Source organism: Numenius arquata, chromosome 10 (genome assembly GCF_964106895.1).
Source record: "Numenius arquata chromosome 10, bNumArq3.hap1.1, whole genome shotgun sequence".
Lineage (NCBI taxonomy): Eukaryota > Metazoa > Chordata > Aves > Charadriiformes > Scolopacidae > Numenius > Numenius arquata.
This window is the reverse complement of record NC_133585.1, coordinates 24,433,332-24,446,428: the sequence shown is the minus strand read 5'-3', so window position 1 is coordinate 24,446,428 and position 13,097 is coordinate 24,433,332. Positions and strand designations below refer to the sequence as shown.

The window sequence follows — 13,097 nt, the reverse complement described above, 5'->3', positions numbered from 1 at the left end:
CCATAACCTCGACATAAACAAGTCTATGGGCCCAGATGGGATTCACCCGAGGGTTCTGAGGGAGCTGGCAGAAGTGCTTGCAGAGCCACTTTCCATCATCTACCAACAGTCGTGGCAAACTGGGGAGGTCCCAGCCGACTGGCGCCTAGCAAATGTGACGCCCATCCACAAGAAGGGTCGGAAGGATGATCCAGGGAACTACAGGCCTGTCAGTCTGACCTCGGTGCCTGGGAAGGTGATGGAACAGATCATCCTGAGTGCCATTATGCAACACATGAAGGATGCCCAGGTGATCAGGCCCAGCCAGCATGGGTTCACAAGGGGCAGGTCCTGCTTGACAAACCTGATCTCCTTCTATGACAAAGTGACTCGCTTGGTGGATGAAGGAAAGGCTGTGGATGTTATCTACCTAGACTTTAGCAAGGCCTTTGATACAGTGTCCCACAGTATCCTGCTGGAGAAACTGGATGCTCATGGCTTAGATGGGTATACTCTCCGCTGGGTTAAAAACTGGCTGGAGGGCCGGGCCCAGAGAGTGGTGGTGAATGGAATGAAGTCCAGTTGGCGACCGGTCACGAGTGGTGTCCCACAGGGCTCGGTACTGGGGCCGGTTCTCTTCAACATCTTTATCAATGATCTGGACGAGGGGATCGAAAGCACCCTCAGCAAATTTGCAGACGACACCAAGCTGGGTGGCAGTGTTGATCTGCTGGAGGGTAGAGAGGCTTTGCAGAGGGATCTAGACAGGCTGGATCGATGGGCTGAGACCAACGGGATGAGGTTCAATAAGGCCAAGTGCCGGGTCCTGCACTTGGGTCACAGCAACCCCAGGCAGCGCTACAGGCTTGGGGAAGAATGGCTGGAGAGCTGCCTGGCAGAAAAGGACCTGGGGGTGTTGGTCGACTGTCGGCTGAACATGAGCCAGCAGTGTGCCCAGGTGGCCAAAAAGGCCAACAGCATCCTGGCCTGTATCAAGAACAGTGTAGTGAGTAGGACCCGAGAGGTGATCGTCCCCCTGTACTCGGCACTGGTGAGACCCCACCTCGAGTACTGCGTCCAGCTTTGGGCCCCCTACCACAGGAAAGACATTGAGGTGCTGGAGCAGGTCCAGAGAAGGGCAACGAAGCTGGTGAGGGGTCTGGAGCACAAGTCTTACGAAGAGAGGCTGAGGGAGCTGGGGTTGTTCAGTCTGGGGAAGAGGAGACTGAGGGGAGACCTTATTGCTCTCTACAAGTACCTGAAAGGAGGCTGTAGAGAGGCGGGGGTCGGTCTCTTCTCCCAAGTTACAGATGATAGGACAAGAGGCAATGGCCTCAAGTTACGCCAGGGGAAGTTCAGGTTAGATATTAGGAAATATTTCTTTACTGAAAGGGTTGTCAGGCATTGGAATGGGCTGCCCAGGGAGGTGGTTGAGGCACCATCCCTGGAGGTATTCAAGAGAGGAGTTGACATAGTGCTTGGGAATATGGATTAGTGTTGGGTGGTGTGGTGGTGTGTGTGTGGGTTGCGTGTGTGGTGGTTTTTGTTTTTGTTTTTGTTTTTTTGTGTTGTGTTTGTTTGTTTGTTTTTTTTTTTTTTTTTTTTTTTCATTGGTTGGACTAGATGATCTTAAAAGGTCCCTTCCAACCTCTGTGATTCTGTGATTCTGTGATTCTGTGATTTCACAGAATCACACAATCTTCATGGTTGGAAGGGACCTCTGAGATCACCGAGTCCAACCATACACACACACACACACACACACACATAAGACTCCCACAATCTCGGGCACTAGAGCATGCCCTGAAGTGCCACGTCTACACGTTTCTGAAATCCCTCCAGGGATGGTGACTCCACCACTTCCCTGGGCAGGCTGTTCCAGGGCCTGACCACCCTCTCAGGAAAGTCATTCTTCCCGATATCTAATCTAAACCTCCCCTGCCCCAACTTCAGACCATTTCCTCTGCTCCTGTCCTTACTCCCTTGGCAGAAGAGGCCAACACCCACCTCTCTACACCCTCCTTCCAGGGAGTTGTAGAGGGCAAGGAGGTCCCCCCTCAGCCTCCTCTTCTCCAAACTAAACATGCCCAGTTCCCTCAGCCTCTCCTCCTATGACTTGTTCTCTAGACCCCTCACCAGCTTGGTGGCTCTCTTCTGGACACGCTCCAGCAGCTCAATGTCCTTCTTGTGGTGAGGGGCCCAGAACTGAACACAGCACTCGAGGTGAGGCCTCACCAGTGCCGAGTTTTTGACTCGCTGAATAAAAATCCTTCTGTGGCAGCCCCAAACAGATCAGTAACAGCTTTCTCAACACTAACTTATCACTCCGATAGGAAATCGGAGTGCCTTGCTTCAATCTGCATCTGCCTATTATCTTTTAAAATGCCGACAATCCCTCTGCATATACATAGCCTTTTAAGAAAAAAGCATGAGCTATTTTAGCATGTCATATAAAACGGGGCCAGGCACCAGTATCCTTAAGTTATGTAAGAAGGGGTGCTGTCACATGCCAAGAGGCACCCCACGCCTCTCCACAAGCACTCCTGCAAGAGCTAACTCACCCGGTTATTGTGGTCGCTGACTTTGATGATGGGTTCATTCTTCCTGAGATCCCACACGGTAGCTCGGCCACTGGGGCTGGCAGATGCCAGGATGTGCTGGACTTGCCTGTTCCATGCGATGCAGCTGATGTCCTCCAGAGGCTGTCACACACAGAGAACATCCTGTCACAACCTTTCCAAACGGAAGACTCAAAACCTGTTATTTTCAGGGCTTGCTAAATGACAGATCTGCAAGGAGACTCATCCCAGGTACTGTAAGCACAACTGTCTTCAAGAACAGAAAATGACTCCATGGAAGTATATCTGGGTATATGAAGTGCCCTTTTGCCTCGGATTATTAGGTTTTGACTTACAAAAAAAATAATATGTTTGCTTGGAGGAATTCTGTGGGGTTTTTTATTCCCCCCCAACTGCTTTTTAGTCTGAGAATTAAAAGCAGTGCTAACCCCGTCCTTGTTGCACTATTATTTCCAGCTATCATTAAGCATATGGACTAAAAGATTTCCCAGCCTAAAAAAAAAAAAATCATTATTAGACATAAAATCTCCTACACAGGGATCTTTAACTACAGCGAGCATCCTCCAAAATGCCCACGTGATAATAAAAAACTCAGACTAAACAAAGTATCCAAACTCACAGAGTTTAAACTAGAAGTCGTTAAACTGAAGATTCCTTCTCATCCCATTTCTCACTTTGTTGTCACCAAATTATCATGCAGTAATAAACCCATTTACCAGTAACCACAAATTTCTTGTGCAACTTTGTAACAGCTACAGAAATGTACATGCATTGAAACAACTTCCTCCCATTCCATCTCCTTCACAAGGCACAAAGTACAGGAGACTTGTTTTTCCCCATAGACCTTCTTTAAGAGACACAGGCTAAAACTGGCCCTTAAGCACAGCAATTAAGCACTCCCTGGAACCCATGAAGGTAACTGCCAAACCCACTGCCTCATCTTCTGCCTTCTCAGTGGTTGCTTTTTTATCTTCCTCCTATTTTCCTCAATCTGTATCTTCAAGGTTTTCGGATTCACGCATGCAGTGAAACATGCGGAAGACGACTAAAGGACAAGTAATGGTTATGGATATTTAAAAAGTGGCGCAGCATGAGAGACTCGGCTCATTATTACTTGTTGCTTGATAAAATACAACATTATTCAAAGATTAAGGAGATGCTTCAGCTTTTCCTGGACAAATACAATTTTTTTTAAGAAATAAAATGCCATCACGTGAAGACATGAATGAATTGCTTGTGCAGCCAGCCAAAACTGCAGGTCTGTTGTGGACAAACGTGACTGCACATCCAGAGTTGCTGCACAAGAAGCAGAGCAAACCACTCGTTGCCTGGACCCGTGCGTGCTTGCACTTAACAGGCACAGCCAGGAAACTGCACTCCAGGGGCTGGGAAAGCAGCAGCATGGCTAGACAAAGTGTGGCAAAACAGTGCTGTCACAACTGACTGATTTCCAAAAGTGTTCACTGGAAACTCCGTATGCTGCTGCTTAGAGAGTTGTGTCCTTCAGGGTCCTGCTGTATGCTTTGAGTCACAGGCATGTCACAAGGAGAAAAGTATCTCAAACCCCACATTCTAATAAGCACATTACAAAAATAAAGTACCAGCAGAAGGCCTATTTTTGTTGGCCACTGGAAAACAACATACAAGAACACTATTTTTTTTTTTTTTTATTTTGATACAGGGAGATGTGTTGTACCACCTCTTAAGAACTGTATCTAACATTGCCAGAAACGTAGCTCATGGCTAACTACAATTAACTGCTACCCAAGTTAGACTGCAAAAGGCTTCCCACCATAATCACAGGATGGAAAGAAGTTTTTCCTCATGTTCAGATGGAATTTCCTGTGTTCCAGTTTGTGCCTGTTGCCCCTTGTCCCGTCACTGGGCACCAATGAAAAGAGCAAGAAAAGAACCTCATCCTCTTGGCACACTGGGCCCAATGTAATGGGAACAAATGGGAGATTGTTGATGTTAATGTATGTGTTGTACGGGAACAACAAGGAGTAACACCATCAAAGCCCAAGACATTTGTCTTGACACTGAACAAGATGCTTGTCATTTTGAAATACATCTCGATGAAAATCCTGAAACTGTACTTGCATATATTGGAAAAGGATGTGTTTGTATGAGAACCCTTTGCAATACTATATTCGTAGATAACATTATTGTAGATACAAGTAATCACTCAAATGTTTATGTTTGTAACTTTAGTAAAGTTATGGGATGTGACTTCAATCATTCAGCTCCTCCTCCTATCAATTGCTACAATCTAATTATACACTGATTTGAGATTTGTTGCCTACTCCCATTGGAATGAATCTTACATTGGTGAAGAAACTACTACAACATGATGACCTGTGTCAGCTGCTAGAATGAATCCAAAAGAATGGACACAAAACAAACAAAAAATCACTGTTCAGCATGATATAGAAGATATACACCGTGTCTTTGAAAGAACGAGGAAGGATGGAGAACACCACTGGTAGGAAATTCTTCTTGGATGGTCACCAGCAGCAATGGGAGCGTTTAATTGTATGCTTCATCCCAGTTGTGATTTTGGTGGTTCTAACTTTAATATGTTTGTTGCTTATAGTTACGTTGTATATAAAGGTTTGGTACTTGACCAAACAAATAACCCAACTTCAACTACCCAAAACATACAAATTAACGAATAACAAATAGCAGCGCTTTACTGCTGACTTACTGTAGATCTCGAAGCGCACAAACTATCAATAAACTATTTATGGCACAGAGACAACAGGTGACCGTACCACCACTCCGTGAAGGTAAGATAAATTGACTATAGTCACGGGGTGGAGTGTGGTAGTGTGCTCTCCTCCTTTCTCCCTGCTCCAGCTCCTGCTCAAGACCAGTGGGAGTTGTGATGGGTTGCACCCGGACTTTGGGGGATGGCTGGCAACAGCAGCCAAATCACTGTCTGGAGTGGGGACCGAGACAGTTTGTTCCCATGAGAATATGACTATAGGTCAATTATCTCACTCTCTAAATAGCCCAAGAGCCCGTTGAGCTCTCCTGCAGGGCAGTGACCACACGCCAGGATCTCCCCTTGAGCAGGGACACCCACTTAAGGTTTAGTCCTCGAGGTTCAGAGATTCATCGCCACAACAGACCTTTAAAGGTAAGTGACTAATAGCCTGCTAAACTTTGAAATCTTAGTTAAGTGATATAAAGGATTGATTGCGCACATCTAATCCTTTAGACATAAACCTTTGACCAAGTCTGGGACCAGGACCGGATCCACCCAGACTCCTCTCTGAGAAGGAGTTCAGAAAGCCAGGGGGTCCTTTCTGAACCTCCTGACTCAACGGGAAGGTCTCCCTGACAGCGTGTCTGACCCTGTCCTTTCTGCAGTAAATAGAGTGTACCTGGACATCGGATCTCGTAAAACACTGTCGCATTCACTACCAACTTTGTTAAATCACCGTTTTATATTAAATAAATATTATTTCACTACTTCTCTCTTAGGAGTGAAGTTAATCACTCCGCCCGCAATAGCTGATCACAACCCTGAGCTCTGCCATTCAGCCAGTTCTAAATTCACCTCACTGTTCACTCATCTACCCCAAGCTTCCAAAGCTTACCTATGAGCATGTTATGGGAGACAGCGTCAAAAAGCCCCTACTCCCCCACCTTGAGAGAGCTTTAAAACTGTAGGTTTCAATGAGCTTTCAACTTAAGTGGCATGCATATTTTCCATTAGTCTGATCAGCAGTATTTAAGAAATACAAATCTGGTACCTGCGTTTTCACTCCTGGTGTCATTGGTGTGGCAAAATTGTTCAAGTCCCAGATATAGATTTCAGATTCATTAGCACCAGAGGCCACCAGATTGGTCTGTAAGACATATTAATAGATGTTAGGAGTATTTTCAGCATCAGCTTTCACAGTTTTAGCTGCTGGGAAGCAAAAGAACTGTAGGACTGTTCCAATTTCTCCTGTCAGCTCAGAATATAGCCTTTGGCTCACACAGAGCAGTTTAGGGGAAAAAGCAAGGCTTTTTTGAGATTGCAGGAAAGACTGAGTTAATTTAAAAAAAAGTAACCCATACACTGCACTAGATTGGCGTGCCAAAAGCAACATTCCCATTTTGTGGAGTGCTCCTCCCCTGCATGACAAACACCCGTGAGGAGGCTGCAGGGGCAGAGCCCCGGACAGGAGAGTGCAAAGCAATGACGCTTCGGCATTTGTGCCTCCAGCGGTGGATGGAGGCACACAGCCCACAGGGAGCGCAGTCATCCAGAGCCATCCCGTGTCTGGGATGCAGGCAGGGGCAACACAAGCCGAGGGCACTGAGTACCCCTTTGATCACATCCCACGGCTGGTGACAAGCAAGTCCTGACTTCATAACAAGCAGAAAGGGAAAGGAAGCGATTCAGAGAGGACACAATGAACACAGGGCAGCCTTGCTGAAAGCAAGTGCTTAGGGACAGAAGTGCTATTTAGGAAATAAATTCAACTGAATTCTCACAGAGCTGGTGGGGACGAGGAAAAACTAACCCACTGTATCTAGAAGGAAGTAAATGCTCATTTGTGATGGAGGAAAGCTTGTTGGTTTTGAGAGCTCTTCTGCTAAAGAGGCCACGTCACTATGTTTCCTGTTCTGTCTGTTTTTTCCAAGTAACAATACTTACACACAACCCCCAAAGGAGATACCTAAAACCTGATGTCACCAGAAACGTGAATGAGAGCATGTAAATACTCCCCATGTGATGAGAACAATATTGGCACAGTACGTGGGTGCTAAAAAAAGGAGACTGGCTAAAAACACCACAGACCACCTCTCCTTTACATGTAAGCTGGGCTAAAAGACCCGCTAACAGACAACCGACAAAGGGAAGGAATGAACCCCACACCTTAATCTCTTTCACTCCCCATCCTGAAATGCCAGTAACAGGACAGGTTTTTCCTACTAAAACAAACAGACACTCAAACACCAAATTTAGTGCATGCTTTTCACGGGAGAGGAAAGAGACTGAAACATTTAAGGTTACAAGTTAAGACAGGCCACTCATCTGTGGCAGCAGGCGATGAAGAACAGCAGAAAACCAACCTGGAACATGTTGACATCAAGCGCTCTTACTGGTCCCGTGTGCTTATCTTTCTGGGCAATTATTACTTCAGCATCTCCAGCTATGATTTTGGCTGGATCATACAGAATGACATTTCCGTTCTCACCCCCGGCAATCAGGACTCCAGAGACACTCTCACCCGAGGTCATGCTGTGCGGCCCCCAGATCAGCTTGTGGTACCTGTAAGACACAGAAGTCCCCAGTCTACAACCATCCATCGCCAGCTCCACATACACTGCTGCCCCCCCATTTTGCTCACCCCAGCTAAGGCCTCCAGACTGCTGCTAACAAACAGACACGTCGGAGAAAAAACCCTGCCTGCACTTCTCCTTAAGGATGAGTCTCCGTACTTACAACCCCGTTAAGTGTCCCCATTCTGCTTGTTACCCCTGTCTGTGCAGGGTCACAACACGCACACCCAGTAAGCTGGTGATCGATAACATCTCTCATCGCCTGGCTGCAAAACCAGGTTAAGTGCTCCCAACTGCATGGGATTTTGAGCTCATCTTTGCAAAACAGCAGCAATAATCAAAGTAAAGACTTTTTGGCTCACCCAACCACAGCCTGGACGTAAGTTTCTGCTATTTGTGAGCAACTCTTCATACAAGAAAGGAATTCCAAATCCTTTTCCGTATCTGCGCTTCTGGATGAGCAAACGTTTCGTTTACTGTACTGGGGGCTCAGTAAGTAGTTTATTCACATCACAGAGAGGTGTCTCTTGGATCACAATCTATTTTCCAGGCTAAATCAAAACGAATTAAACATACTTCCAGAAATGAAGTATTTTCACAGCACTGTGTCGATCTGCAAATACCCAAATTTCCTTCAGCTCAATGAACTTGCTGCATAAGCAAAACAGCATTCCTGTGTATTCAGCCATGCAAAGAATTAATATCTTCTACATAAAATGACACACCATCACATATCGGGTCTTACACAAGTAGAATGCAAACCCATATTGACTGGAAGGTGGCAAGTAGATACTTTAGCATTCAGAGTGTTATTGTTAATCTGTTATCTCTGGACAATCTTCAAGTAATTTCTTTAAACCACAGAAAATTCAGCACGATACTGCAGAAATCCAGACAAAGAGCACATGTAACAGCCAAACGCTCAGTTTCCTAGTGCAGCGTTCAGATTACAGCGCGGGTTCAAAGAATGATGCTACAAACAGAAATTAGTCTGTGATATCAGACAGACCCTTTCCCTGGGTACAATTTTTATACTTCTGTACCTAACTATGCAAGGTTACGAGAAATAGGGTGACTGACAGGGTTGTCCGGGCACTAGCATTACACCAATAGCAAGATTCAATAGGACTTAGGATAATCCAAAATGAAGGCAAAAAACAGTGAGGAATAAAACCAGAGTTAACTGTGCAATCACTTTTCTCTTGCCCTTTGCTCTTTCCAAGATAAAAGTATAGCTCTACAGAAGCAGTGCAAAACTTTCATTGGAGGACAATTAACAAAGCTTGTTAGAGGATTTATCTTTTGCGGATTTAATCACCTGGTCATTTTCATCTGCTGCAAACCAAAATAAAGCCTGATGTATACATTGCTATCTGGGGCAATTCTTGTTATCTTCAATTAAAAAAAAATAATCAACCTCCTTTGCATTGCATTTTCTGGGGCAAAGTCAAATTCTTGTGTTGCTAACCAAGGGATGTACTTTTGAAGGAGCACTGCATCCTGGCTGTAAAGAGTGTTTTTCGAAATTCAGTAAGCAAATGTCACTTGGGAAACCTTGAAAAATCTCAAGTCATAGTTAAAACAAGGTAGAATAAGGAAATTTTAAAAGATCAAATACCTCAACCTGTTGTGAGCAGGACATGCTAACATCAGCTTTGCCCACAGTGCAGGATAACTAACAGACTGTGGCTGTTTTTCACAAGCACCATGTACTGAAGTGCAGGGCAGAGATCGTGAGCTGCCTGCCAGCACAACTGCGCTGCCATCCCCACAAATCATTTACAACAAAACTGACACGGCACAAAGTCAGCAGCCTGACACCTTGTGCTTCCTCCGGCAAAAGCTACCACAACTGTTATTTACCCAAATCAGAAGAGCATCCCTCTAAGCAGGGCCACAATCTTACTGTGTGCAAACGCACACAATTTCAACCCTCTTGAGCTGTTTATAGGCAACACGTAACCTCTAGGAACCCAACGAACCACAGCTGGTCAAGAACTTTAGGAAACAGTTGTAGGTCCTTAGGTCTTGAAGGTAGAGCTTTATAACAGACAATGAAGACTCAAGTCCAATTAATTTCTACTCCTGGAGAGGTGGGGGAGATGTCAATTGCTCCTCCAGAAGTGTCAAATTCTCACTTGAACATACCACCAAAATGCTGCACTTGCCTGTGCCTCCAGCCACATCGTTTCTGGTCACCAGGGGAAAGAGTGGTTATGCTGACACTGTAGCTACTATGAAAAAGTCACGGATCCAATCCAATGGCAATGAACATTTTCATCTCCTTCTCTACGTACGGAAACAGGCTACACTTCCATCTACATTGTTTCAGCTCACCCACAATGAGTGGAAGCCGCTGGATCAGCCATCAGAGAGCTGCTACAAGTGCTGCCAAGATGGAAATTGGATGCTCTGATGCTAATGATACTTCTTTGGACAAACACACAGTAAGGAACTAAGAGCTAAGTGGAGCTGTATAATTAGGAACTTGGCTTCCCAGCTGTGGAGCGAGGCATGATACTACACACACAACTCAGTTTAGTTATGTTACAGGAGTCTCCCCGAAATACCTAAAAGGCAAACAGGATAGGGCAACGTGAAAAGTTGTGACTGTATTTTCATAATTTCACATTTCCTTCTGTTTTCTGGAAAAAATCTCAGGCTCCCCAGGATAAAGATGCTGTAAACATATTCAAACCTACCAGCCAAAGTCAGATTATTTTAGGTTTACATCATAGCACGAGCTGCTTGCAACTTCTGAGTCTAAGCTCACTGCCTTCACAACGACACTTCCCTGTCCAACGGCACTCACGTGCCTCCATCCTTCTGCACAGAACTTCTGCTTCTCTCCTTAACAAATGCAGATGAACCTCACAAAGCGGCTTTTCCACAGGCACCACGTGTAACAGTTCCACAGCCATTACTTTTCCCTTAGAGCCACACTGCTCACCTGTGAGAAGAGGAAAAGGTGGCGCATGACTTCATATCCAGCGAAGGGTCTGATAAGTCCAACTCAAATATTTCTAGAGAAGCACTTGTACTGAAGGTTGCATCCAGCTGCTGAGCTGATGTACCTGCAAAGAAACATGCTTGGCAATGAGAAAGCTATGACACACAAAAGAGCAGCTGCAAAAGCAGCACAAGGAGGGGCATAAAATCATTACCCTTTCAAAAAGGACCCTGAAGTGGGGTCACATTTCTGTTTCTGTTATTTAGATGTAGTTCTACTTAACTCTCCTCCCCATGGTTCCCCCTTTGGGGGTTTCTTAAACAATATGAACAAGAAAAGCTTTGGGCAAGTGCCTCTCTCTCCCTGACAATGCACAGAAAATGATCAAAGTTACAAATGAGCAGCAAAGGACAGCGAACTATCAGTAAGGATTGCTGTCACCTAAGCCTGGCAGGAAAATGAGGACGCTTGCTGCCACTTGCAGAAAGGAAAGCATCTTTTCCTGCACAGCACAACTGTTTAACTCCACTAAAGGCACCACATCATATGCCCTGCTCCAGGCTTCAAGACACAAAATAACTCCTAAAACTTTCAATTACGACCATGATTATGACCAATCACTTCATGGCAGCCACGACACATAGCCCGAGGCCTGCTAGCACATGCTTCCCAGTAACTTACCTGTGGCCAGATAAATGGGGTGCTGCTGGGCAGGGCTCCATGCCTGCATGGCAGTACGATCAATTTCTTTCAGCTTCATTTCACTGAAAAACAATACCAAGAAAGGTAATGCTTAAATGAACACGGGGAGAGCGCACCTCCCCGGATTCAGCAGCTCCATTAGGGCTTGGCAGAAGCAGCCAGGGTAATGGTTTTCCTAAAGATATCCCACAGAGAGCGAGATACCTAAGCCATCCCCTCCAGGGGACACCAAGGGGGAAGGAGAGGAGGAAATTCTTCCACAGCGAGCTAAGGTTGACACGTAAAGGAAACTGATGGTTGCTGAACAGACCACAACAGAGGAAAACGTGGGCAAAGCTTCAACTGCTCTGAAAAGCCCCTCTTCCAGCAGCATCAAGGCACACATCGGGCACCCCACAGCCGCCTTCAGCCTCACTCCACGAAACACACCCCCGCTCCAGAAAACCCTCACTAGACCCTTGCCGCCAGTCACCCTCAGCAGAGGGCGAAAAACGGTTTAAAAGCCTCCACCGTCTCATTTTTTGGGGTCCTTTCAACACCCTGGGGCTCCCCTTCCCCTCCGCTTTGGAAACACCGGTCCAGGGTCAGCGGGCGCCGGCGAGCGGCCAACCGCTCCCACGGGAGCGCAGGCGGACCCGCACCTACGCTTCCAGCAGGAACTGAAGGAAAAAATAATAATAAAAATAAAACAAAAGGTCGAAAACGAGGGTTTCGCTGCCCTCACCTCGGCGTCCCCGGCGCTCACCCGTCCCCGGCCCGCTCCAACGTGGCAGCCGCGGTCCCGCCTCCCGCCGCCGGTTTCCGGGCGCGCCCCGCGCCTTCCGGGCGGCGGAGAGCGGGGCTCCACCTCCCCCTACGCGTGAGGCGAGTGCCTACGTGTGTGTGCGGGGCCGGGGGGTGTGCGGCCGCCTACTTCTTCGGGGTCTCGTCCGGGCTTCTCGGGGCAGGAGCGGCGATCGGCCCTGGGGAAGAGGGAAGACAGGCGTTACGGGCGGCCGCCCCCCCAGGGTTTGAGGGAACGGGGGAAAAGGGCCTGCAACGCGAGAGGGCTCCGGTGCCGCCTGTCCTCCTCAGCGCAACACAGTAATCACAGCCTTGTCATGATGTGAACAGCAGTGAAGCTCATCATCGGACGGGGCGGGGGAATAGCACCAGCACGCGTGACTGGGTGACCCGCCGGCCTTCACAGCCCGGGGAGGGGGGGGACGACGACGCGGCTCGTGGCTGCGGCCCCTGACCCACCTCTCACGGTAGCCGGAGCACAGCTCCGCTGCCGCCTCCCGCCGCCAGATTCTGCGGCCGCTCACAGGGCGGGCGCTGTGCCCGCTGCGGGCGCTGCCCCAGCCCCATGGGGCGGCCACGGCTCCCACCTCTGCGAGGCTGAGCGCCCGCAGGCAGCAGGCCCGCCGCTAGGCATCCCTCAGCCGCGCGCGGCAGCCTCACCACCTCCCGCCACCGCCGCGCGGCGGGAAAGGTTATAGGCTGCCCCGGCCCCGCTATATATAGGGGCTGGAAGCGCTATTCCCATTGGCTGTGAGGATCGCCGCTTGTCATTGGCTGCTTCTTGCTCTACTGCTGCTACCGGTTGGCTCGGTTCCCCTACCTGT

The 13,097-nt window shown here is 47.7% G+C and overlaps 1 protein-coding gene across 4 annotated transcripts in view; it reads right to left on the bottom strand.

Moving 5' to 3' along the window:
* SEC31A (SEC31 homolog A, COPII coat complex component) overlaps nt 1-12,624 on the bottom strand; it is a 55,359-nt gene extending 42,735 nt beyond the window's left edge. For all 4 annotated transcript variants that reach the window (XM_074154591.1, XM_074154592.1, XM_074154593.1 and 1 more), the window contains exons 1-6: nt 12,215-12,624; nt 11,470-11,552; nt 10,789-10,912; nt 7,629-7,827; nt 6,317-6,412; nt 2,541-2,681 (exon numbers count right to left, since the gene is read on the bottom strand). In XM_074154591.1, coding sequence (XP_074010692.1) covers nt 2,541-2,681; nt 6,317-6,412; nt 7,629-7,827; nt 10,789-10,912; nt 11,470-11,548 — 639 coding nt within the window. In that variant the 5' untranslated portion in view covers nt 11,549-11,552; nt 12,215-12,624. The remainder of the gene's footprint in view (nt 1-2,540; nt 2,682-6,316; nt 6,413-7,628; nt 7,828-10,788; nt 10,913-11,469; nt 11,553-12,214) is intronic.
* Nucleotides 12,625-13,097: the final 473 nt, after the last annotated feature.